The 25,572-nt window shown below is 46.7% G+C and overlaps 2 protein-coding genes across 6 annotated transcripts in view; one reads left to right on the top strand and one right to left on the bottom strand.

Annotated features, from left to right (window-relative positions):
* Positions 1-5,769: 5,769 nt before the first annotated feature.
* Positions 5,770-25,297, bottom strand: LANCL1 (LanC like glutathione S-transferase 1). The gene is made up of 9 exons (XM_075027929.1): positions 25,155-25,297; positions 24,765-24,882; positions 15,495-15,702; positions 11,361-11,496; positions 10,882-11,028; positions 8,719-8,901; positions 8,138-8,314; positions 7,787-7,859; positions 5,770-6,886 (listed from the first exon to the last, which is right to left on the bottom strand). The coding sequence occupies exons 1-9, from the start codon at positions 25,236-25,238 to the stop codon at positions 6,810-6,812; spliced, it is 1,203 nt and encodes a 400-aa protein (XP_074884030.1). The 5' UTR covers positions 25,239-25,297; the 3' UTR covers positions 5,770-6,809.
* The window catches only part of CPS1 (carbamoyl-phosphate synthase 1), a 126,971-nt gene continuing 126,604 nt past the window's right edge, over positions 25,206-25,572 (top strand). For all 5 annotated transcript variants that reach the window (XM_075027927.1, XM_075027928.1, XM_075027926.1 and 2 more), the window contains exon 1: positions 25,206-25,309. The gene's annotated coding sequence lies outside the window, so the exon portion shown is untranslated. The remainder of the gene's footprint in view (positions 25,310-25,572) is intronic.

The raw sequence follows: 25,572 nt of genomic DNA, 5'->3' as shown, positions 1-25,572 counted from the left end.
TATTGGGAATGAGGTTGTTCTTGGGTGGTCCTGGCTGTGCTCAAATGCTTCCTCCCCATGAGCGACTGTGAGGGTGCAGATTTCCTTGCGCTAAGCTGGTTTTGCCTTCCTCCCACATTGCATTTTGCCCTCCCATTGCTATGATGCTGTAAACTGGATTCGTGAAATGATCCAGAGTAAAAGCTGCCACCCTTCTTCCCCAAAAGGGGCAGCATGGAGACAGAAACAAGCGTGTGAGAAAGAAACAAGTGCAGAGAGAGGTAAAACAGAAGTGTCTTCAGACAGCTCTGCTGCAGGAGGAAACAGTAGGGGCCACCATGCTGAGGGTGAAAGCTGGCTCAAGCAACACGTGGGAATACAAAACTTTGTGGGTGAGGCAATAGCAGGCTATGTTTTGATCAGTAGCTGTATTGAGAGCTGTGTTGTGCTTTTCCCCAACAGCTTTTTGAGGGAGTGGTTTTGATTCTGAAACAGCAAAAATCCCACAGGATGCAAAGATGTGATGGCCCTCTTCAGGTCTCGGAGCAGCCATGCATCCCACCAGCCCAGACAGGCAGAGATCTTCATAGAGATCTTCATGCTTATCCTCTGTTTTCAAAAGTCAGTTGCACCAGTGGAGTGGTACCAGAATGGTGGGCAACACTCATCCCCAGACACCAGATGCCATGTTCACAGTAGAACCAGCATGGCCATTGGCACAGTGAGCCCCTCATCTCTTTTCTGGGCTTGCAAAGCATCACCCAAGCCAAGCAATGTCACTTTTGCAGTAGCAGCATCCCTGATTCTCACTCCAGAGCTGGGAAGGAGCTCTCTGAAGCCCAGTTGGTGTAAAGTGATACTCTGTAATCTTTAGCAAAGACAGGGGGGTACAGGAGGGATGTAAATATGTTTGTGTTAAAGTGAGAGTGGTGGCGTATCGGTTTCCAGCTCACGGAAAGGGGTTGTTCTGTGAGGGACCTCCTGAATGATGGAAGAGTTTGCTTGTTCTTTCAAAAATAAAAAAAAACTAAAACCAAACCCAACAAAAAGCTACCTGTCAGATCTTGCTGGGATCCTTTAATTAATATACCCAGACTTGCTGTTAAGGTCAGGCACAAACAGGTTTATTAGCTAGGCCTGAAATTTGATCAACTGTTCAAAGTTAATTAAACTCCCTCTGACTTCTATGTTCAGCTGTTGCAGAAGGGCTGGGTCCTAAACTGTTCTAAATCAGTTTAACTCCATGGGCTTTATGCAGCTGCAGGTCTGGCCCACATATATGATTTTTCCAGAAAATTACTGCCACTGAGAAACACAAAAGTACGGAGGAAAAACAAAACCAAAAAGGCAAGCAGAAGGTTTGAGCTGTGTTGATTGATTCAGGAAGAACAGTCAGTGAAGCAACCCTCTCAGTTTCAGCTATAATCTGGAAATCCATGCTTGCCACTTTTACAAAGGTTAATGAGCTGTTCTTGTTAAGTTGAACGGGCTAGCTGTAAAGATGCTGCAGTATCCATCTGTACCAGCTATGATACAGAATTTGTGGTTTAGAGTGTATGTTGGCCTAAGCTTAGTTATCTGCTTCCTGCTGCGTTGAAAGTGAGTTTGGATGCTAACATTGCACACCCACTGTGCACAGGGATCCCCCTGAAAACCTGAAAAAACCCACTGGCCTGAAACCCCCCCACTCGATGGGGTCCAGTTCCCTGCCTTGTACTCCTCTGTCCCCATGTGTGGCAGAAATAAGGGGTTGCCTGAAAACTCCCAAGACTGCCTGTCAGCAGGGTCAGGGAGACCTAAGGCTGCTCTGGCCCTGTTGGCTTCAGGCCGTGTCCCAACAGAGACAGCACTGCAAGCCCATCTGCAGGAGCCATTTCAGCCCTGCCTAGGTTTGGTTTTTCCCTTGACATCAAAATCTCTGTGGTGAGCCTTGGCACCCTTATACGTGTGCCCAGCTGGGTTTTCTTGATGTTCTTGCCCTTTTAGGATGTCCCCAAACCCTGTGGGGTTCTAGGGGAGGCATGTTCAGTGCAGGAGACTTCACAGAGCCAAAGGCAGCCTGTGGGGGTGGGGGTTGGAGGCTCTCTAGTTCCTGGGAGTTGGAAGCAGCTGGTGGCAGAACTTGTGCAAGGTCTGTAAAACTGATATGGGGAAGCATAGGGTGTTTTCACCCAACATGTGGAGCATTTCCGTGGAAACATACCCATGTGGTGGAAAAGCATGAGGAGTTGTCTTCCCTGCAGGGGCTTGTGGAGGAGCTTGGGCGGCTTCAGGCAGGATTGGGAAAGATGTGCTTTTTTGTTTTGTTTTTTTTTGAGGGTGTATATGACTCACTTGGAGGCCATGCATTTCTGAAGGGCTTCCACATTTCTCACATCTGTCATCCGACACAGTATACAAATACACCCTCATCCGTGTGGGCTTTTTGGTTTGAGCGACTTTCCCAGGGCTACCCAAGAGCTGAATCCCAGCTCTCTCGGGGTACAATTTAGCAGCTGATGGTGCGGGCATTGCTTGGCAGTGGCAGGGTGGTTGCTGCTGTCAGGCTGCATTGCCATCTGCTGGGGGCACACAGCCCCTTTCTGAGGCCACCACCACCCACCCTTTGGCAAGGGGTGTCCCCAGGCCAGCCCTCCTGCCAGGGGCAAGCCTAGCTGGGCTCCAGCATGTTTTCTCAGGTGCTTGTTTTGGGCAGATCTGCCACCTCCTGCTCTGTTGGATTTTATCTTCAGACACTTTGTAATGTTGAGTTGTAACTCTTTGGGTTTAGATTTCCTGGTCTGGGTACTGGCCTTCAGTTCAAGTTTCTTTCCCAGGTGCAGCTAAAGGGACGCAGGGGACACTGTGGCCAAAGGCCTCAGCTGTTCTGGGCAGTGAGATGTGAGGAACCTGTGTTGTTCTTCCCAATATAAAAAAATAATTTAAAACATAAAATAGAATCCCTTGCAACAAATCAACTGTATGTGCTGGCACCTTGCTGGCCTGGAGCAGGACTTGTGGCCTCACTAGGACCAGCCACATTCCCTTGAGTGTTACCATCAGAAAACCCCACTCACATTTGGCCATGGTATTACACTGTGGTGGAAAAACATGAACAAAATAAAAGAGGGGAAGGGGAAAGGTGAGATAGTGGTGCAGAGGGATGGAAGTCAGATGAGATGCTGGAGAGAAGCAAGGTCTCGCTGGCTGATTTGTGTAAATGAAGCCCTTCGCCAGCAGCTTTGTGCCCCTCGCGGCTGCTTCTCCCACAGCTGCTTTTGTGATATTGCAGGTGGGACCATGCAACCTAAATTCTCCACCTTGCCCAGCTCCACACCTGTCAGATGGAAACAAAGCCTTCTGCCCCCAGACAGGGACAGAGCTGGGGTTTGTGGAGGCCAAGTTGCTCTTCTGTGCTTCTTCCTTATCAACACAAGGGTGTCTGACATGCTGAAGCCAGCAGCCTACTCTGAAGTGGTTTCAATGTGAAACCAGTGTGCATTAAATGACTGCAGTGGTAGTTTGTAAACTGATTTATCAGATGAGCTGTGTGTCTGACTGCTAATGCTGTCGGGACTGACCACCGCTCAGGGGAGGGTGGATTTGCTTGCAACATAGTATTAGCCATGGATTTAGCATTGGTACTGATCTCAGTTTGTGGGTTGAAAAGTTAATATGCAGGAATGAGAAATGAAGTAAGCTGGGCAGAGGCAGCAATAACGTATTTGTCCTCTTGTGCTGTCCCTATGTCACCTCTTTCATAGCTGAGGCTGTCAGCTCTTGAGAGCTGAAACCACAACAGCTTCTTGGGGCAGATGCACACCTACAGGTGGCGTTTGGTTAACAGTATTTGTGACATTTTTCATCTTACTGATCACACTGGTACCACAGGAGGCGAACACAAACCGAGCCAGATGGCAATGCATTCAAAATATGTTTTTACTTATTTCTTGGGAGAATGAGGCACTTGATTTTTTAAAACAGAACATTGCCATGGACAAACATAACCATTATCAAGAACTAAGTGTTAAGCATCTACACTTCTGATAAAGTCCCTCTCAGGTAGCTTGTTGAAGCAGGAGCAGTTGTGTGTTTTCAGGCTTCGTCTTGCTCCTGCACCCTCCACTTGGCATAAAGATGGGTGGAAAAGGGCAGCACCACACCGCTGTATGAGAAAGGAACGGCAGCCAGAGAAACTCTGTGCTATGCTGCTTTCCCATCCCAATGGCTGGAACCCCTCCCTGAAGAGCTTTACCACAAACCTTAATAGAAAGGAAAATTGTAGAGAATCAGGCTGTATAGGACCTCAAGCAACCTAATTTATGCTCGTGCTGGAGGGCACATACCATTCCTGATAGGCTGGTCTTAAAGCCTCTGGTGCTAGACAGTCACAGGCTCCCAGAGGCAGCCTGTACCTCCTTCCACTGGGGAAGAGGTGCTTTTTTGGGAGGATCCACATCCTCTTTCTGGTGGCCAGTGGTGTACACAGGTGTATTTTGATGCAATTAAGACTAACCTACAGGGCTGTGGTCTCCAATGGAAGCCACAGCAGGGAGGATGCGGCCTTGCACAGAGACAGCGCTGCAAAAGGATGTCCTGGGAGAAAAGCATAGCCTGCAAGGGAAAGCACAGGACTCGCCTTGACAGATTGCAGACAGGGAAAAATGTGTGGAATACTCTTTAACACTCAGGGTGGGTGGGAGGCCAGTGAGCCTCCAGGAGCCACCAGAGTGGCTGTTGTGGCGTATCTTGATCTCTTCAGACATGAATCCTGGTCACAAAGCAGGGGATAAAAATAACCCAAAGGTTGTTCATTTCAGCATTTTTAATAAACAGTGCTTCACTCAGCAGTTGTACACCAGGCCCTGACGATCCCCTAATCAGTGTACAAACCCTGGGATGCGATGCTGCCATGACACCAGGCTGCATGAACCATCTCCTTTACAGAAGCAGTGCCTGGGAGAAACCCAGGCTGAGAGCAGTGTCCCTACACTGCCATCACACCAGCCAAGCTGGGAGGTAACTTAGAGCAGGTCTCATACTACAGGATCCCACCTCCAAACTGTTTGATTAGCCAAATCCTGCTCTCAAGGCTGTTTCTCCTTTCCAGTCTCCTCCCTGTGTTATTTAGGCCCCGTGAATGAAAGGGATTGACCACCACTGAGTCTGCATGAGCTTGAGGCTTCTGACAGGGATGCTCAGCCCAAAGCAGATGAGCTTCTCTGTGCTTCAGGCTGTCTTCTGATGAACTTCCAGAAACATGTGATGGCAGCAGGAGGCTGAGCTTTCAGGAAGCAGGCAGCCTTCCAGGAATGGTTTCTACTCTTTGCTGTGGAGCAGCCTGTGTTCAGGCACATGTGAGCTAGCTGTGTTAGTGTGCCAGGTTTGGTCCTCCTCCTTCACTATCGCTGGTGCAGGAGTGTGCCGGCTTGGAGGTTGGCCGCACTGCCCTGCAGCTGCTCGCCTGCTCTTAGGTGACCAGAGGCACTCGGCAACTGGGCCCTTAAAAAATTAAAACCCACACCTACTCTTGTGCAGGCTGAGGAGCTGCCCTCAAACAGCACAAAGCGGTACGGCTGCACCAGTAACTCTCACTGTTCTCAGTGTTTTAGCTCATGCTCAGTACCAAGAAAGTGGTTTACAGGGTCAGGTCCCTAATTGCTGCAAATTAGTGTAGCATCAGCTAAGGATGGAAAAGCAGATTTACCCCTTGCAAGTATCTGGTCTGCTTGACAGGTCAAAGCTATTTAACCTAGGGCAGATTTTCCAGTTGGGTAGGTGTGTGGTTGCATATCAAAATACAACAAGCAGTAACAAGGCAAACAAGTGAGTCAAATTATCCAGGTTCAGGAAAGCTTATAAAACAAAGCATGTAAGCAACATCTATACAGGTAATAGGTTAAACACTGACAGAACTCAGTAGAATACACTTCTTTTCCCATGCTGCTGCTGGTGGGCCTGGCACCACCTAACACCTATAATATTCATAGACAATTTTAAATAAAGACTGCAAAATAAACTTTCGAAGCTAAACAGAAGAGACCACACCAACAAGCATGCTTAGCTCGCTTTTAGATTGGAGTTTTCCATTAGATGATCAATGGACTTTTGCAAAGTTTAGCATAAGATGGCAAATAAGCACAAAAGCAAATGGATTATTTGTCTGTCACTGGAAAAAATGCACAAAAGAGCTATACATAGCCATTGCTGTTAAAGCAGACAGGTGGAAAATTCAGGACAAGGTTTTGGCCTGTCAGTTCCAGCTGTGCCACTTGCAATCTGACATTAAAAAAACTTATATAAAGACTCCACAGTCCATCGCATTCACTTCATGTGGAGCAGCCCAGCTACTGAACTGCCTACTCCCTGGGTGTTCAGAAAGAAAACACTTAAAAACAACTTGCTGGGCAATAGTCTCAGTTTTTCATCTTTTGTTTTCCAAAGGCAACTAAATTCCTGCAATTACTTGTCAGAACAAAACAACCAAACCAAACCAACCAACCAACCAACCAACAAAAAATTAAATGGCCAAAGTTACATTTAATAGAAAACTTTCTCCCAGGAAACGCGATACACAAAATAGCAAAACTCTATAGCCAACAAAATACTGTACATTTTCTCCCTGCTCCCACCTGCAGCCCTGCATTTTTAAGAGACACCAGCAAAACCTGCATTCTGTCTTTTAAATTGAAACAATGCAATGAGATGACCAGAGAACTTAGCATGCCGTCAGGAGGATGGATTTACATTCAGTTAGGTTAACAACGATGAGTTTGGAAGAAGGAGAAAGCAGCTTCGAACTGCTTTTGTAAGTGTGGAAGGATTCAGGCAGGAAATTGCCAAGCTCAGATTTAGAGTTCAAATGCGGGGAACTTGGCCTTCATTGGCACCAGCAGGTCAGCAAGAAAGTAAATTGTTCCAGCCATTCCTGAGGATAAGAAAATACAATGTGCTTCAGAGAGATTCTCTTTGGACACCCATTTTATCAATGATCCAGGGGGTGAATAGTCATGAAGAGAGAAGAAAAGTAAACATTTTCAGAAGGACCTAAATAATTTCCGAGGTCTGAACCCAGGTTTCCCAAGCAACTTAGGTACTTCAGTGGGGAAAGCATTCTGAAGTTAATCAAATGTTGAAAAGCACCTGGGAAAACATGATGGGTTGTACCCCCTCCAGCTCCCTCCCTTCTGCTTTACCTGTTCAGAGGTTTAACAATCTGAGTATCTTTGCAAAACTCTGGACCCTGTGACATTGTTGTCTGAGGTCCTCACTGAAGTAACTGTTCTTGTTCCTTGGCCTGCAGCAAAACTAGGGAGATTTACGTTAGCTGAAGAACAGGATCTTTCAGCAATACCTGCTGATGGCAGATTTTGGGGGAGCCGTTAGCAGGAGCCACAAAGTGCCACAGGAGCCAACAAACCCTACGAAAGCAGCCCCATCTGTTCCTCACTCACCTTTGGAACGGAACTGGAAAGCCCATGAAGGACTTTAATCCTTAAAAATGCACAGAAAAGAAACTGCCTGAGAAGCCAGGCTACAAATTACCATAAGGTAGACTTTGGCCTGTACCCATTGAAGAATTCCCCTTGAGACCTGTGTGCAGAATCTGTGCGGGAGGCCCAAGGAGGACAAGATGCTCCAGCTAAGACATTAGCCTGTGCTACAAGAAGACTGCTTCTGGGAAAGGATAGAAACAATTAATACAATTTCCTTCCCATCCTCTAGACTGAGTTTTGCAAAGACTTCAGTGGAGTGGGTATTTGGTTTTCTTTGGTGCTGGACTGGCTCAGATCCAGGAGTAAAATACAAGCCTAGAGATGGAGGTTACCTTCAAACAGAGAGAATGGCGTGTCTGGAGTGCGGCACCCATGTTGGCCATAGCTTAAACACCACTCTGCAAACTGAGAAAAGAGGAACAAAAAGTGTTCAAATTTTGTTACAGACAGATCTTAAAAAAAATACCACCCTCATCCTCACATTATCCCTTGCAGAGCAAGGCTTCTTCAGGATATTCCGTCTGTACAGGCTGTCAGACAGTGACTGCACTGCTGAAGGACTATTCTGGTGGAGCTGGTCAGATCTAGCTGCATCTCACCACACTAGAAATTGGGTTGCAAAGGCGGTGATGTAAAAGGCAGAAATGAATACTCCCCTCTCCCATCCTCACAGAGGCTCTTACCTTGCAGGCCCTGTACAGGTATTTCATGTTCTGAGTAAGGTTGTACAGTGCGAGGAAGCCGTAAGCATTGCCAGCTGTCCCATGGCACAGCCCGTAGCCTTTCTTCAGTAACCCATACTGCCAGATCACTTCTGCACACTGCAGGGCATCATTTAGGTACTGCTGCTCCCCAAAGACCTGTAGACACAAGAAATATTCCCTCTTGCTGAGAGCATCCCTGTGTGAGTGGGGAGGCTTGGGTTAATTAGTTTCTCTCCTACTGAAGTCTTAATGCTGTGACTTTGCTGTCTACTTTAAAGGAGGATGATTTTGATATGATGAATGGGGCTGTATGACCATTACTTCACACAACTAGTTGTCACCATCAGTCACCTGCCACAGGACACCCCACACAGCTGATGGGTATTTTCAGAAAGAATTTTTTTAAAAGACTGATTTCCATATCAGTCAGTGGTCCCTGTGGGGTGATTCCATTGTAACAAGCCATCCTACTCTCAGGCAGGGAGGGTCTCAACAGTCTTCTCCACGATGAAGTTCCACATTTAGGGGTCCCCAAAGAGTTTTTGCAAGATTTCTGGTACCTTGTAGGCCTGGACAAGCATGTAGATAACACCTGGTGCCCCATGGCACCAGTGGACGAGTAGGTCTCTGGTGTCATTGATGCATGGAGGGTAATTGCCAGATGGGAACTTGAGCTGGCAGACGTAGTCCACGCTGGATTTGACTGTGTTGTGCAGTTTTACTTGGCTCATTCCAAGGCCAGGCTAAGAGACAGAAAGTGTTAAATCAGGAAGAATTACCATTCTGTCTGTCCGTAAGAGGCCCAAGATTTGCCTGAAAGACAGAAACAACTATGGCTATTTACCCACTTGCTCCTTGTAAATGAAGTAACTTCTGTGGTCCAGGCTTTCACACATCACAAATACTCACTTGGTCCCAGGCTGCTCTGCCCTTTGGCAGGGACCTACTTCCAGTCGTACCCTTGCATCCCCAGAAACAAAGACTGTCCTTAGCGTGTCACCTGGCCCTCTAAGCAAGACAGCTTGCTGCTCCTTTTCCTGAAGATGCATAGGAATAGTTTCAGGTACCCAGAGTTGGGGTAGAGAGATAAACTGTCTAAAATCAATATTAAGGATGAATACCAGGAATGATTCCTAGCACCTAGAGCATCTCAGCTCTGAGCTGCTGGGCTAGCCCAGCTGGGGGGCTGTGATGCTGCATTTTCACAGATGTTTCTGGGTAACTGCAAGCGGGTGGCTTCACCGCTGACCTCAGATGGAAGCAAGGGAGTAGCTTCAGTGTCCTCTTCCAATGACACTGCCCCACATGAAATCTGTGCAGTTCTAATTTCCCACAGCAGAGTGCAATAAGCACTCTCATCTAAGGATCGCACTGTTCCCAGGTTGATAGGGTGAAAATTAAAAATCAATACTTGTGCTGTAAAACCATTAGAGATAAAAGTCCAATGTCCTCCTCTCCATATTTCCCTTGTTTGCTTCCCTCAAGGCTCTCTGTGCATCATGCTTGGCTGATCCAGGCTCCTTGTACTTCATACAGCAGAGGAGCATGAAGCTCATGCAGTATTTTAGGTGAGTCTTACACTTAAAATTATTTAAAACATCAGCCTGGGAACAAGCTCAGGGACTCAGTGCAAATTTGGGCTCAGAGCACACTGCTGTCTCCCCTGCTCCCAACTAGCCGTTATGTGCTCCTGGGGAATAATCACCTCGCATCCTCTTCTTGCCAAATCTCCTTCTGCTTTAAAACCATCAACCACTCTTTCCTCTCTGAGTTGCATAAGGGGGTTGTATTCATAGGAACTCCGCTTATCCTGTGTGTGGGCTTGAACTTTGAGGGTCCTGAAGGAAAGCTCAAATACTTGAAAACTGGTGGCTGCTTTTCCACCTGCTGTGAGAGCTAGGTGTAGTAAAAGTTATCACCTATTTCTATGAACATTGCTATGTTAAAATAATTTGCGTTACTCAGTGGGTGCCCTTAATGCTTTGGAAATGCAATGTTCTTAAGAGCTTAAGCACTGTAAATTTAGGCACAAAGTGACTGACATAGGGGAATTATCACCCTCATTTCAGAGCCAGGGAAAGGAATATTCCCAGAGCTCCAGTGAGTTGTGCAAAATTGTGAGAAAGACAGCATCAAAGCAAAGGGGCGCTGCAGCTCCCAGCCTCTTGTCTTGCCCTGCCTGCTTCAGGCACTACAGAACTCAGCTGCTTTATCAAAGTAAAAAGTCCCACCCCCTTCACATTTGGATATAAACCCTGATTTAGAAACAAAGGCATTTCCCATTTTCCTACTATGAATGATCTCTTTCACCATGGTTTTCTTACAGAGATTCTCACTCTGTAACAATCTGAGATTGCTTCAAGTAACCACCTCAAAAAATGCAGGAAGTCCACACATACCAACAAATGGGAATACTTCATAAGCAATTAACACAAGAGGGGGAAGCTCAGACCCAGCTGACCTACAGGCCTCCATTATGTGAAACTGCTGGTATAATGCAGGTCACACTTCTCTACAGATCTCCATGGAGGTGGGAAATTCAATCTCAAGAGACTTGGGGAAAACCTTTAGAAATGGGGATGTATCATCAGACACAGGATTAAGTCTACCATACAAGGGATCTTGCCCAGTTTGACATCACCAAGCACCAACTCAGATGCTCCTCCTTGTTCAAAGAAATGTGAAACAGCTGCTAAAGGCCCTTCCGCTCCAGTGCCTCTTACCTGCATGAGATAGTAGTAAATCCCAGCCAAACCATGGGCTGCTCCTACATAGTACTCCTGGTACCACTCATACATCAGTGGGCTTTTTGCTGTAAAGTTCCTCCTTTTGGCCAAGCTCTCTCCTGAGGCTACAACTGCTTCACAGACCTGTGGATGGGAACAGATGTGGGTGAGGGAAATGCTGCTGTCTTGGACACGGCACAGTGAGTATCCTGACACAGAACAAAAGAGCTGGTTTTCTGCCCAAGCAGAGGGAAGAGTGTGGGTGAGGGAGTGAAATGCCAATTCAGTACTGCCTATGGATTTAAATGGGTGGTGGGGTGTGGTGCTTTGTCCCTTTGGAAGAACAGCAGCAGGGGTACCATGATGTGGTTTCTCCCTTGTTGCCAGAGCTCTCTACATCTAGCATTGATTTGTATCTGCCCAAAGATGAGCTACATGGGAAGAGACAGCTAACAAATCAGCAGAAGCCACAGTACCTGCTGAATGTGACTTTGAGGGATCTTTTCCTCTCCGAAGTGCTTGTTCACAAATATTAGCGCATAGAGATAGCCCATGCGCCCATACAACAGTTCATCTGGCACTCGTGGATCAAGCTTGTGTAGATGGAGCAAACTACAAAGAAAAATTCACATGGGGGAGATTAGAAGACACTCAAAGCCATGTAACCAAGCAGTGAGACTGGAGCTCAAAAACATGGTTTGTTCCTTCATGCTGCCCGTGCCCTAGGAGATGTCAGGCCAGTATCTGGGTCTCAGCCTTCCAGCTATGCAAGTTGCAGAATCCCTCCTTCTCCTCTGCTTTTTGTTTGGCTTATTCCTTTAGTCTGCTCAGCTCTTGACAATGCAGTCATACTATGTGCTTGTTTTTGAGAGCACCAGCTCTGGGAAACCTACTTGTGGGGAAACTTGGGCTATGGAAAATGGTCAGCATAAAGTTGCTGACTGCTCAGGAAAGGCTGCCCACCATTACCTCTCTGTGATGCCATTGGCAAGGCAGACCCTCTGCCAAAAATGACTATTTTCAAACTCAACTGGTAGCTGTTTAATTTGGCTGCTCAAGGAATGATAGAAAGGCAAACTGGTGCTGATGGTATGTGGAAAAATCTCACCCTTTAAGATCAGAAGTCATGACAGAAAAGCCCCTTTCTCTCCATGCCTGCAAGTAGCCAGGGCTACACTGTCAGTGGAGAAAGAGGTGCCTCCATGAGCTAAAAGCCTAGGCAAGAGGTGGGAAGAAGAGGCTGGAAATGTTGTTTAACATCAAGCCGCTGTAGCACATTTAAGAAATCTTCTCTAGGGAGAGTTGAGCAGTAGTGAGGACAGCTCAGCAGAGCGTGAGTGCTGTGGGCTGTCTGTGGTGCAACCCCACACTGAGGACAGCTTGGCTGGCACCAGGCTTTAGCCCACAAGTGCAGAGCAAGAGGTCTGCTGGAGTCAGATATTTTCTTTTCCATTTTTCTTATTATCGTGTTGCAAAGTTGATGATATACCTGTAGTACTAACAGAGACTGACAGCTCCTCACACTGGTGCTTTGTAGCCCAATTCACTCTTGATGCAATTTTTCCTTTGTTTTGCCTCTCATCACACTTCCAACAAGGCCGGATGTCCTTCCCTGTCAGAGCAGCAGGCAGGGATGTGACTGGTTTTGGTTTTATTTTTTTGTTCACCCCTGAGACAGCAATCTGAAAAATGCCATCACTTTTAAAATACCAGCATAAGTGGCTTCAAGGCTGTTTCCTCAGCTGCTTCCTGCTGCGGCTTCAACAGGGAGAGGGCTAAGAAACCAGCCAGGAGAGCTATGTGTGCACAGGGCTTCCCTGTCACAGCAGTGTGAAGAGCAGAAAAGGTGCCTTGGCAGCCTTTACTCCTGGGCAGAACAATGTGTTGCAAAAGAAAGAAGCAACCAAATGTCCAGGGTACCCTCGGAGCAGAGAGAGGATGGTGGGCTGTGACTCCCCATGGCAGAAAACTTTCCCTTGGCACTACACTAAAAGTGAGCAGGGATACTGAAGGCAAAAGGAGAAAGCAGTGTCTCAAGGTGGATTAGCCCTGTCTCCTCATGTGCCACTTGAGATGTGCATTGCTCCATGGGGGAGATTTGTCGCAGATTAAACCCAAGCGACAGACTTATATCCAAGACTACGAGTAAGCATGCGTCCCTCTCTCAGCTGTGTGGGCTGAAAGGAAAGCCCTGCTGCCTCCTCATGTCCCCTGTCCCCAGGGCCAAGGAAGGCAGATGAAAAGGAGGGTTTCCAAGGAGGAAATGGACTCTTTTTCCAGACAGACTCTGCCCAGCAGCAGGCTGGCCAGAAGAGATGCTGGCTGGTGATGTTGTTCAGCTCAGATGTCAGGGAAATGTCAGGTGCAATAGAAAGAATGGATGGGCGGATAAACAGTAGTACCCACAATAGGGATTTTCTGAGGTCTGGATGTGAAATCTTCTTTTCGTGGGGAAATCTGGAGCAGCTGGAGCTACTATTCTTGCTCCTTATGCATTACCACATCTACCTCTAGCTGCTTTCCCAGCCAGGATAATCAGGGGAGGAAGCCTGCCAGCAGTTTCTGTTGTTTTGAAATGTGGGGCAGGGCTGCATGGCATGCATGCAGCAAGGGATGCCTGGGATGCTGCTGGACTGACTGCATGCAGAATGCATTTCTTGGGCATGAAGGGGTAAATCAAGGTCCCTGAAAGGAAGAACCACTCGGGTTCACATATCAGCCTATTACCTCAACTGTCAAAAATCAGCAGTTTCTGGATAGAGGGAAAGCAAGGCAGCTGTAGAGCAAGATGGGATTTTTCTAAGCCACTGGCTCTAAAAGCAAACCTTTGACCTTCTGAATTGGTGGGAGATGGAGGGAAAAGAGGAATCCTAGAACACAGCTCAGATTTTCACAGGCTCTTGGAAAATGGGCTGCCCTGAAATGTTAGTCTCTCCAAAGCATAAAAGCACATTTGTTGGTCATGAGCTCATTTAGGCAAGAGCAAGGAGCTAAGAAAAAGCAAGCTTTGGTCTCTTCTACTGCAGGTAAAACCTGGCTGATGGATTGTCTCCTCAGGCTCTGTAAAGATGAGGTGCTTTAAAAGACAGAGAACAAAATGGACAAGAGGCCCTCCTTCTCCACAGCTGTAATAGAAGTGCACTTCCTATGCACTTGCACTGCATAACTTAGAAACTGTTTTGTAACTAAACAGCACACCCAATCAAAACTCTTAAATGGATTTTAAGGGAGCTATTTCTCAAGAAATAATCTCTTTTTAAAGGTAGCATTGCCAGGCTAACTACTCTGGGAATTGGTGGCAGAGTAAGGACAGTGTAACCGTTCCTTTCAGAAAGCCACATTTTCCTTTTTTTCCTCCTCTCAGATATATGAAGAAACCAATTTCCAAGGCTCTGCCTTTATTATACCATTAGATGGCACTGCAGAATTAATCATGAGTTTCCATTCTGCCACAAAACTGTAGGCAGAACAGGAGGGATACCGGGAGGGGAGAGCTACAGCAAGAAAACATGAATTAGGGATTTTTCACAACTTAGGGCTTATGCATTGACCACAACTGGCCAGTTCTGTTTAAAAGATAGTTCCCTTTTTGTTAGCAAATATATTAATCATAGTGAGAACCACTGACCAGTATTAAGCAAAACCTAAACCACAGATTATTTCAAGAATAAAGAAGAGTTCTGTCCTCAGACTGACAGTATCCACATAACCCAGAAGCTATTCTTAGTTAAGAGAGTGGGAACTTGGTGTCCAAACCATACAGGCACCTCTGATTCCCACCCATGGCTTTTTAAATTAATATCGTGCATCACTTGCTGATGGCTGTTTAAGGGCACTCAGTGTTGTTCTGAAGTGTCAGGGGTTTTGTCTTGGTTTTGTGCTGACCACGCGTAAATGAAAACTCTTTACAGGGCTGTTTCTCACCTTCTCAAAACTGATCTCCCTTAAGCAAGAAAAGCTTGCAACTGCATCTCCTTAACTTTTTCCCTTCCGCTGCCACATGCTGATCTGACTGTAGGACTGCTTGTTTGTCCTTTTCTTGTCTTAAGTACCCAACAAAAATACATTTGAAAACAGTTGAGGAAAGGCAGGAAATAGAAATAAATGAATCATAACCAGCTACATTCAGCAGTTGAAAGGGATGCTGTCAATCTCAGGTTTAAGTCAAAGTCAACAAACAAATAGCAAGTGGAAGTGAGTGACAAAATTACTCTAATAATCCTACCACATTTCTCCTTTTCATCAAAATGCCTGTAAAGCTAAATTTAAAGGTTCTGAAAAAATACCAAACCTCACCTTCTGGGTTTTTTAAATTTTGGCATTTTTTTTCTTCTGTGTTTACTGGAATTATTTTTAAGATAGCAATACCAGCTGAACAATATCCTTGCTCCCCAGACTGCAGGCTGCCAGGCAAGCATGTTTGTCCTTAAGCCAGCTCTTTCCCCAGGGCAGAACAAATTTGCGCTGCCTTGCTAAGTTACTGGATTATCTCTCACATAAGACTGCAACAAAATGTATTCAGGCTTGGTGGAGAGTGCCTGGTACAAGCCCAGACCAGCTCTATTAGCAAGTGGAACATTAGGTCAAAGATGTAACCAAGTGTTTTTTACCGAGTGACGCAGTCTTCTGACTGCTTCTGGTTCTGCAGTTTGTGGTAGACAACAGCAGCCACTGCCAGGGGCCCGGCATCTCCACACAAGAAAGTGATGGATCGTCTTGTCAGACAGCTCAGGCTCTTCTTCACATACTCGTGGGCGACCTGAAGGTAGGCTGGGTCTCCATACACATCATACAGGTGCAAATACAGCAAAGCAATGCCTGCAAAAGGAACATAAAGGTTGTACCCACCTGAAAAGTTTACCCTTCCCACTATGTGCCCTGGCTGTTTTATTGAATGTAAAAGCCTAGCCCTCAGCCTTGTCTAGGGCATAAGCCTTCTAGACAGGCTTCTCAGGCACATCCAGGGGCATAACCCTGGCTGCAGCAGCCACAGCTTCTTTTCCTGCTTTGTGACCTCCTTGTACTTGATGCTGCGCACAACTGGACTGCAGGTCAAGACAAACAGCAGTGTCTGACCCAGGAGGTCCTGGAGGACTGCAGAGCTTTTGATACACAGGTTACATCATACAATTTTAATAGTGAGAAGCAAAAGATGAGACCTAGACAAACCAACCTAAAATCTATCAACTGTACCTGGGACTGTTGCTAAATAGTAGAGGAAAAAAAAAAATCATCTTTGGGCAAGATGGTACTTGTGGCAGAGCAGTGTGGCGTTGTTACCCTATCTCAATTATTTTTTCCCATGTCAGGAGGTAAAGGGCTGCGTCACTTAGCTTGGATTAGATTTTAAAAAAAGTGACACATCATCAGCACTGAGAAGCAGCATCCTTGAGACATCCTACTTGTCTCTCTCTTTTTTTTTTTTTCCCCCCCTTCCCTCCCACTGGGAAGCACCAGCAAGATTATTACAGCTCCCTGGACATCATCTCCTGGTGCTGAGCAGGTCCCAAGCCCTACACCAAGGACTGGTGTGTCCTAGAAAAGAAAGGGGCTGCCTCACTCTCCTCTGCAGCACATGATTCATGAGATCAGCTGTTGTCTGAAACATAAACAGCTACCTGGAATGCTGGAAAAGGCTGCATGGTCCTCCCTGAAGGTTTTCAGTGGGCTAGCCAGCTACAGAAACAACTCTGCTACTGAGAAATCATATCAATTGCTGTCCTTTGCCTCTGTCTGCCCTGTCTTCATCCAGCTCTTGAAGCTTTTAGTAGGTAACCAAGAAGTCCTCAGTATGTCTGTGTTTGAAAGGTCTGCCACATTTGGACCATCCTTCTGATCTGGAAGGCATCCTTAAACATGCACTGAAGAAAGCTACTGGCCTACATCACTTTGAGAGAAGCTTACTTCTTCCCTTACCAGTAACCATTTCTAAGAAGACTCAGGTCCTGTGTTTAAACCTAAATTAATAAAGTCAATCTCTGCAGATTTTGATGTGGTAAGGTGAAGGGGGGCAAGCATGCTGCAAAATTGCTTTCCATGGTACTGAGGACAATTTTAAATTTAGATCGTTTTCTCGTTTTGCATGGGTAATCTCCAAAGCTTCGTGCTACACACAATTCAATTCCACATGTATATTAAGGGCAAATTTCCATTTCCTCCTAAAGCTAATAACCTTGTCCTCTCTCTAAGCAGTTCAGTGTTAGTATTTCCAGAGAGAGCTCAGATGTACGGTGCCATCACGCACCTCTATAAGGATGTGGATATGAAGCCGTTCTTTAAAGGGGAACACTCCTCTTCTAGATAGCAAATGTCAAGTTACTCTCCTTGATTTATTTAGCACCTAGTACAGCTAGACTTTAACAGGTGTATTGGGCTTGCGTGGTAAGGTTTTGGTAGCAGGGGTGTTACAGGGGTGGCTTCTGTGAGCAGCTGCTAGAAGCTTCCCCTATGTCCGACAGAGCCAATGCCAGCCAGCTCAAAGATGGACTCACCGCTGGCGAAGGCCAAGCCCATCAGTGACAGTGGTAGCACCTCTGGGATAACGTATTTAAGAAGGGAAAAAAAGTTGCTGCAGCACAGAAACTGCAGCCGGAGAGAGGAGTGAGAACATGTAAGAGAAACAACCCTGCAGACACCAAGGTCAATGAGGAAGGAGGCGGAAGAGGTGCTCCAGGCACCAGAACAGAGATTCCCCTGCAGCCCATGGGGAAGACTATGGTGAGGCAGGCTGTCCCCCTGCAGCCCAGGGAAGTCCATGGTGGAGCAGATACTCACCTGCAGCCCATGGAGGACCCCATGCCAGAGCAGGCAGATGCCTGAAGGAGGCTGTGACCCCATGGGAAGCCCATGCTGGAGCAGGCTCCTGGCAGGACCTGTGGCCCCACAGCCAGAGGAGCCCACGGAGCAGGTTTTCTGGCAGGACTTGTGACCCTGCAGGAGACCCACGCTGGACCAGTATGCTCCTGAAGGACTGCACACCGTGGAAGGGACCCATGCTACAGCAGTTCATGAAGGACTGCAGCCCATGGGAAGGACCCACACTGGAGAAGTTTGTGGAGGACTGTCTCCCATGGGAGGGACCCCACGCCGGAGCAGGGGAAGAGCGTGAGGAGTCCTCCCCCCGAGGAGGAAGAAGTGGCAGAGACAATGTGTGATGAACTGACCACAACCCCCATTCCCCGTCCCCCTGTGCCGCTGGGGAGGGGGCTAGGTAGAGAATTTGGAAGTGAAGCTGTGCCTGGGAAGAAGGGAGGGGTGGGCGGAAGGTGTTTTAAGATTTGGTTTTATTTCTTATTACCCTACTCTGGTTTGACTGGCAATAAATTAAGTTAATTTTCCCTAGGTCGAGTCTGTTTTGCCAGTGATGGTAATTGGTTGAGTCATCTCCCCCTGTCCTTATCTCGACCCACGAGCCTTTTGTTATATTTTCTCTCCCCTGTCCAGTTGAGGAGGGGGAGTGATAGAGCGGCTTTGGTGGGCACCTGGCACCCAGCCAGGGTCAACCCACCACAATAGGCCTGATAGCTGTCTGAGCACAACTCACACTCTTGACTTACCTGCTTTAATATACAACTTTTTGCTTTGTAAGTAGTTTCTACTCTCACTGCTGTCATACCATCCTAATTATGTACATAACTACCATGCTAAGACCACTGCTAGGATTGAATTCTTAGAAAGCAAATGTCTCACCATTGTTTTCCCCTGACTTCTTTGCCTCTCCTCTCTTAAAACATTTCTTGCCCCCTTTCCTCCCAGGCCCAAGCATCTTCAGAAAAGACTCCAAAAAACCATTGACCTATACTAAATGATGGAAGGCGTCAGTTGCTTCCCCAAATAATTCATTTTTCCTTTTTCTTTAAAACCCAAAGGCCTTACAAACTGAATCTAAAGCCAATTTTCTCAACTCATTCCTCAAGGAATTCATACTCTCAAGCTGATCAATCAAGGGTACAATGCAGTGCTGCCTTCAGCACGCTGCTTGCTCTGTTGCTATCTGAGAGCCCAAAAGTAGGGAAGGCCAGCAGAGAGGGGCAGGCCCATGCATAAAGAGGCAATGTTTACAGATGTATGTAGAGGGATACAAAATGCAGTCACCTGGGTGGGGAATATTCTATATTGACCTGAGTGCCAAGATGTAGGCAGCACATTTCAGAGGCATTACAATTTGGAGACAAGAGAGTTTCCACCTAATGAACTTGGCTCAGCTAGGCAGTGTTGCTCTGCAGAAGCTACGCCACAGCTCTGCCTCACTCCCTCTCCAATAATATCTTCCTTACCCCAACTGACCAGGTAGGGTTTGCCAACTGACTGGGTGTTTGTTTGGCATGCTTTAAGTGCTATACAAACATGGCATCATCAGTCAAATGGGGCTAGGTAAGCAGTGGGTCTGCTCCATTTCTGTGCGCCCTGGAGGTCTGTGTTCAGTGTCCCAGTTGGAAATGTGACATATTTTTGTGACCTCTGAGACTCCTGGTTGCTTCCAGCAGAACTGCCATGCAGTGACTGCCTGTGGCCTGCTACTGCCAAAGATGTATGGGCTTTGTTCTGTTCATTGGTTGCTATTCAACCTTCTTCTCTGTAGTTTCTCCAGACTTCAAAGTTTTTTGCTCCTTGCAGTGTAACACCTACTGCATAGCCACATGTGATGAAGAATGCATCAGACATCACTTGATGGTGCAGGACTGCAGTGAACGCATGTGCTACTGACAGGATATCCTTTAGCAGGGCTCTGATGACCAAAACTGCCATCTCTAATGTGCGAGAAGCCAAATCACTGGAGTGTTAATGCCCGAGATGCTTGCTTGCTGCAGGGAGGCAAAAATCAATTCTGCATGTCTCTCACAAAGCCTGTTTATTTAACACCTTCAGTAGGGCAGTAAACAACATCTCCCTCCTCTTGCCATCCTGTATAAACAGTATTGTAGATGCAGAGGGGTCCTTTGCATTAGAGATTTCTTTTGAGCAGGGCAGAGGAAGAGACTTAAATGTATGTAGTAGAAATGGAATTCTTTGCACCAGCTGCACCAATTGACTAGAGCTGATGGCCCTGACTTTAGCAACCATTGCTTTCAACAGAGCATACATCACTGGACATACCAGAAAAGTTCTTGCTTGAGAGCTAAAGCACTGCAGTAGGCTGAAAGAATATCTCATCCATACAACCATTCTGTTGATCAAGGAGAAGCAGAGCTGTGCCTCAACTTCCCTGCGAGTTTAGGCTTGTTCTTTATGTTGGATTGCACTACCATTGCAAACAGTTCTGCTGGTGGGAGAACAGCAGTAGTGAGACAAAGCTTCTCCTTCATGCTGAACAGAGTGGATAAAAGTGAGAGGAAGCACTGCTCGGTGTCAGCTCCACTGCAGCCCCCTTGCTGACAGCACCAGCAGGGATGCCCATTAGATTGTTTTGAACATGCCTCCTTGTCCACCAGGAGCTAAGCTGCAATGTGGTCCTTTCACAAAGGACATGAGGTTGCTGCAAGAGATTCTCCACCTAATTTGGACCAGTTCCAAACCTGCCATCTACAATAATAAAGAGCTCAGAGATCTCACATTGACCTGGGGAAGTAAGTCAGCCAGCACACTCAAAGCAGGATGTCAAACACAGAGGGAAGAAGCAGAAACCTAACTCTGCACATAGTGATGAAGCCTGGTTGTTTCTAGTGAGAAACCTCATGTCATTTTAAGGAGTCAGACATGGAGTAAAAGTTACAGAGGGGGTACCATAGCTTTACTGCCCAGCTCAAAAGATAATAAGCATCTTTTCTGGTGCAGATGCATGGGATGTTATCTTGCAGTCATAAATGCATGCCAAAGCCATGCTGAATGGGGCAGTGAGACATCTTCTCCGGACGGCTGTATCACTCCATCTTCAGAACTGTCTGCGCACAGGTGCATTTTACTACAGCTTGCAGCTTGCCTTCCTAGTGCATTATGGGGCATTTCTCAGGACACCTCAGCTTCTCCAGCCTTACTTTTTATAAGAGAAGCTTTCTCCCTCAAAAAAAAACCAATCCAAACAAAAAACCGAGCCCAGCCCAAACCAAAACTACCCATTACCCCATCACAGAATCCTACAACAGGTTAGGTTAGAAGGGATCTGTGGAGGTGATCTGATCCAACCCTCTAAAAGTAAGGCCAACTTCAAATTTACATCCCATTGCTCTGAGCCTCGTCCAGTCAAATACTGACTACCTCCAAGAACAGAGATTTCACAAAAACTAGCCACCAAGCGCTTGGCAGGAATGTGGTTTATGTGGATGACACAAGGCATTCTATTCTCTCTCATCAAATGCAGTCTCACTGCCTCTTATTCTGTAGGGATTATCTGAGGATTTCTGTTTTTCTGAACAAAACTTTCTTAAGGAGATGCAAGTTCTCTGGGTTCTCAGGTTAAAACTAAGATATTGCACTAAAGTGAATGAAAGTTGTTTTACCAGAAGCTTTCTTGAACTGGTATGGTCAGAGTTTCTACCCATTCTTAAATGGCTTTCCTTTCATCTGGTGTGTCTTTTGAAGTGTCGTTTCAAAAGGCAACTCAGCCCTGCTCCTCATCTCTACTTGCCAACAGGCCAGCCAAAAGCTGTGGGTGGGGCAGGTCAGTTGGACTCATTGGTCTGTTTCAGAGGCCCTTGAGCTCTGAAAGCCATGACTATGACACTGCTAGAGAAGGGAATGCTCACATGGGAAATAAATTCCAAAGGCACTGCCATAATGTGGAGGAAGAGGAATCTCTCCCTTATATACCGTTTCAGGTGGCAGATCACCTCACCATCTTGGAAGGACACAAGAGTCGAGCAGGCACTGGACTCGGGAGCTTCCTAGCTTCTGCAGTCAGCTAAGAGGTGACAGGAGTGAAGTCAGTCTCCTTCTATTCCCTTTCCATCGTCTATGCTCCCAGTTGAGGTAGTCTTTGGAGCAAGGCCTCGTGTACTATGAGAAATACCAACACACATGTACATATTCTTCAGCATCCTCATCCTAATCTATTTGAAAATGGATGAGGCAGTTGTACTTCTGCCAGGATTTGAACTGCTTCTGATTCAGAATTAGCTTACGGCAGTTTACCTTCCCTCAGTCAACACTGTGATACCAGTGAAACAGATTAAGACCACAAAAGCTCTTAAAGCAGTCTAGCTAAACTGATTAAAAGACAAAACAGAACACAACAGCCAAGTCTGGTGTATACCCAGGCATGTACTAGGTGTTGCCTACGGGGCCCTGATCTCTATGGGGAACTGAATGAAACTGTAACAAGCCGATTCAAATGTGTTTTGAGGGCATTCAGCTGTGCGCTGGATAATCGTGATCCAAAGTGTTTTCACTGCCTCTGAGCTGAAAATACAGGTCCTTCCCTCCCTCTGCTCCAACTCCACATGCCAAGAAGCTGTGGCTTCCCTGGCACAAATGCAGGCCAGGGGAACAGGGCTCTGTCAAGTGTGTTGGGAAAGAAACAGGCACCAAAGTAAAATGCCAGCATATGTTGTATATGGATGTAATGTAGTACACTCAAGTATGTTACATTTCACGCTGAGTTTGTGCCCAGAGAGCCACATTTCAAATCTCTCTTATTAGTGGCCACAGGAGTGCGGGTTGATTTCAGACTGCTGGCCAATGATTTACATGAGAAGATACTCAACAAGCCTTTTCTACATAAGCAATTACAGGGAAAAGCTGCTGTCTTGGCCCAATTAATTTTGTCTCTGGAAACCAGCACTGAATAAATTAACATAGCTAGGATTAGAAAAGAAGGGAGGGTGACAAAGATACGGTGTAGTATCTGCAAACTTCACTTCCCTGGCTGTGACCTGCAGGAAATCTGTCCATGTTTTTTTTTCTAATCCTATTAGCCAAGGTGAGAAGGTTGTGTGCCCAATGAGGAATAATTCCTAGGAGGAAAAGAGAAGAATCCCTCTTGAGAAACTCCCTTCCAAATAAAAAAAGCTGAAATGCTACCAGAACTCTCAACCCGTGTTTCACAACTGCAGTCACTTTCCAACATGAAGCTCCTTAAGGCCACCCTAAGGAAAGGGAACATGGTCTCTGGGGAAAGGTGTTTACCTTCTCACAGATTTTTGGAGTACTCCTAACATCAGCTAATTGTCCCCCTGCTTTATCTGCTGAATTATTTTGGCCTGAGGTAGACTCTACCATCATGCTAAGTAGCACCCTCATGACTGGAGACCATCTTTAAGTATGGAGTGCTTTTCATCTGAGGACACCTCAGACCAGGGTCACACAGACTGGAAGACTGAACCTGTCTCCCAAGGTGAAATCAGCCAGCACTGAACAAAAAATGCATAAATTCACAAGCAGCAGCAGCAGAGTGCTGCCAGGCAGCAACTGACGAAATCAATGTTCTCCCATGCTGGAATTTAATACTGGCATCCTAGTATTTCTTATGAACTGCTCTAGAGTGCTCTCAGTGCCGGTCTACCTTACTAAAATTTTCAAGCAGGCATTTCTGGCATTGCTGTCATCAAACTGCGACGTTAGTTTAGCACCAACACTATGAACATCATTCTCCCAAGCAAACTGTTGGCATTGAGTTCCACAGCATCCAAGCACAAGCCAGCCACACCCGAATTACAATGCAGAAAGTTGTCATTTAGGATGGCAGTGTATTGCCAAAAAAAAAAAAAAAAAGAAAAAAAGAAAAAGGAAAAAAAAAGAAAAAAGAAAAAAAAGAAAAAAGAAAAAAAAGAAAAAAGAAAAAAAAGAAAAAAGAAAAAAAGAAAAAAGAAAAAAAAGAAAAAAGAAAAAAAAGAAAAAAGAAAAAAAAGAAAAAAGAAAAAAGGAAAAAGAAAAAAGGAAAAAGAAAAAAGGAAAAAGAAAAAAGGAAAAAGAAAAAAGAAAAAAGGAAAAAGGAAAAAGGAAAAAGGAAAAAGGAAAAAGGAAAAAGGAAAAAGAAAAAAAGAAAAAAAGAAAAAAAAGAAAAAGCAGCAAAAAATCTTGCAGCAAGCATAAGATTAATTGCAACTACCCCAGGGTCCCTCCCTAGAGCCTGGCACAGTGCAGAAGGCAGGAGAGCTGCCAAAGCACACAGCAGTAGCCAAGGATGAGACGGCAGAGAAAGCCGAGTCCTCCTGGCTCCAGTGGGTAGGAATAGGAAGGCGAAGGCAGGGCATGCTCCCAAGGAAGGAAAACCAGGTTGAAAATGCAGAACAGGAGAAAGACAAGCTCCTGGAAGCTTTGCACACAAGAGTTGGTGTGAGGAAGGCTTCCATCCTTCCTTATACTCACATTTGCATTTCTGCTCCTTCCAGCAGGTACTGGAGCAGAACTAGCCCTGGCTAAGTGGAGGGGCACTACCTGGGGAACAGGAATGGAGCAACCTACCAATTAGACAATGTCATAAGATAAAATTCAACCCAAACAGAAAAGATGGACATTATCTTAGGCTGTAAGCTCACCACTGCCATATGCAAGGACTCCTTGTAGGTACATGACCCACCACGTGCATCTGCCTACTTCACGGAGCACTGGTTTACTTGTTGCCATCCCCACCGTGGCCAGATTTGGAGGCAGTCCCTTCGGAGGCTCCTATGTTTGCTCTCAGGCAGGTGCTGGCCTTCTCTGTTGCAAAAGTTTGGCACTATTAACCAAGAGAAGATCCAATCCTGCCCTGAAACGCTACAGTCTTCCCTCTGCAGCTTGAAACCTGCTCCAAAAATGAGGACTGCTGAGAAAGACAGCCCCTTGTTTTAATGGATTAAAAATGGATTGAAAAATGGATTAAAACATGCAGAAGCAGCAATGTTCTTGCCATGGATGTACTGTGATTGTTCAAACAGACAGAAAACTTCATGGTCTGCCATGGCCTGACCTAGAAGTCCGCTCCAGAGAGCTCCTGCTCCATCCCATCCGATCGGCCACCCTACCTGCCCAGCCAGTGTATGTGGTGCAGTCCTGCGGGTCGGCAGACTTCAGGCCCCTCTCCATCTGTTGAAGCAGCTCCCTGATTTTGTTATTTAGCCGCTGCGTGAATTCAGGGGTCAGCTGCGGAGGGGAAAAAAAAACCCAAAACACTAAACTTGAAGGAAAGATCAGCAGGCAGAGGGGTTCTTGGTAAGCTGGAGGTACCCAGAGGGAGCACAACCAGGAAACCGTGTGGTTTTAACCTAAGAAGTCTCTGCTAGAAACTCTTGAGTACCTCAGGACCAGGCTGGGCTCCTGGCTGCTTAGCTTGGCTTCGCGGCCAGGGCGGGAGCGGGGCCTCCCCGGGGACGGCCCCGCTCCCGCCCCGGCCGCCTCACTCCGCTCCTACTCACCCTCCCGGCGGCATCAAAATAGCCGGTGGCCAAAGACTTGTCGTAGTCCGCATAGGGGTTAGGAAGAGCCCGCTGCGCCATCATGGTGCCGCCGTCCCCGCTTCGCTCAGCTGCGATCCGCCCCTGCTCCGCCCCGGAAGGGACCGGGTGTCGGTGTAAGTCCCTCCGCCGCTTCTCTTTCCTTCGCCTCGCTGCTCTGGGGCGCTGGCTCGGATCGTGGTGTGCGGCTTCAGGGGCTCTGTGGGGTCTAGGGAGCCCTGTGGGACGTTAAAGGCCCCTTGCAGCTGGCTCCGTAGGGTTTAGAGGCTCTTTTCGGCTGGTGCAGTGGAGTTGAGGGAGCACTTTAGGATTTAGGGGCCCCTTGCATCTGGCCCTGTGGGGTTTAGGGGCCCCACTTTTTTTTTTTGCTGACCCCGTG

The sequence above is a fragment of the Buteo buteo genome, chromosome 5, assembly GCF_964188355.1.
Source record: "Buteo buteo chromosome 5, bButBut1.hap1.1, whole genome shotgun sequence".
Classification (NCBI taxonomy): domain Eukaryota; kingdom Metazoa; phylum Chordata; class Aves; order Accipitriformes; family Accipitridae; genus Buteo; species Buteo buteo.
The sequence above is the reverse complement of the archived record's forward strand: the minus strand, read 5'-3'. Positions and strand labels throughout refer to the sequence as shown.

Excerpts from the sequence above, each read along its gene's own strand:
- LANCL1 (XM_075027929.1), bottom strand. The coding sequence starts at position 25,238 with ATGATGGCGCAGCGGGCTCTTCCTAACCCCTATGCGGACTACGACAAG. Across the intron at positions 11,029-11,360 it reads CTCAAAGTCACATTCAGCAG|GTCTGTGAAGCAGTTGTAGC; the intron begins GTACTGTGGCTT and ends TCCCATCCACAG. Across the intron at positions 6,887-7,786 it reads GCCATTCTCTCTGTTTGAAG|GAATGGCTGGAACAATTTAC; the intron begins GTAACCTCCATC and ends TCTTATCCTCAG.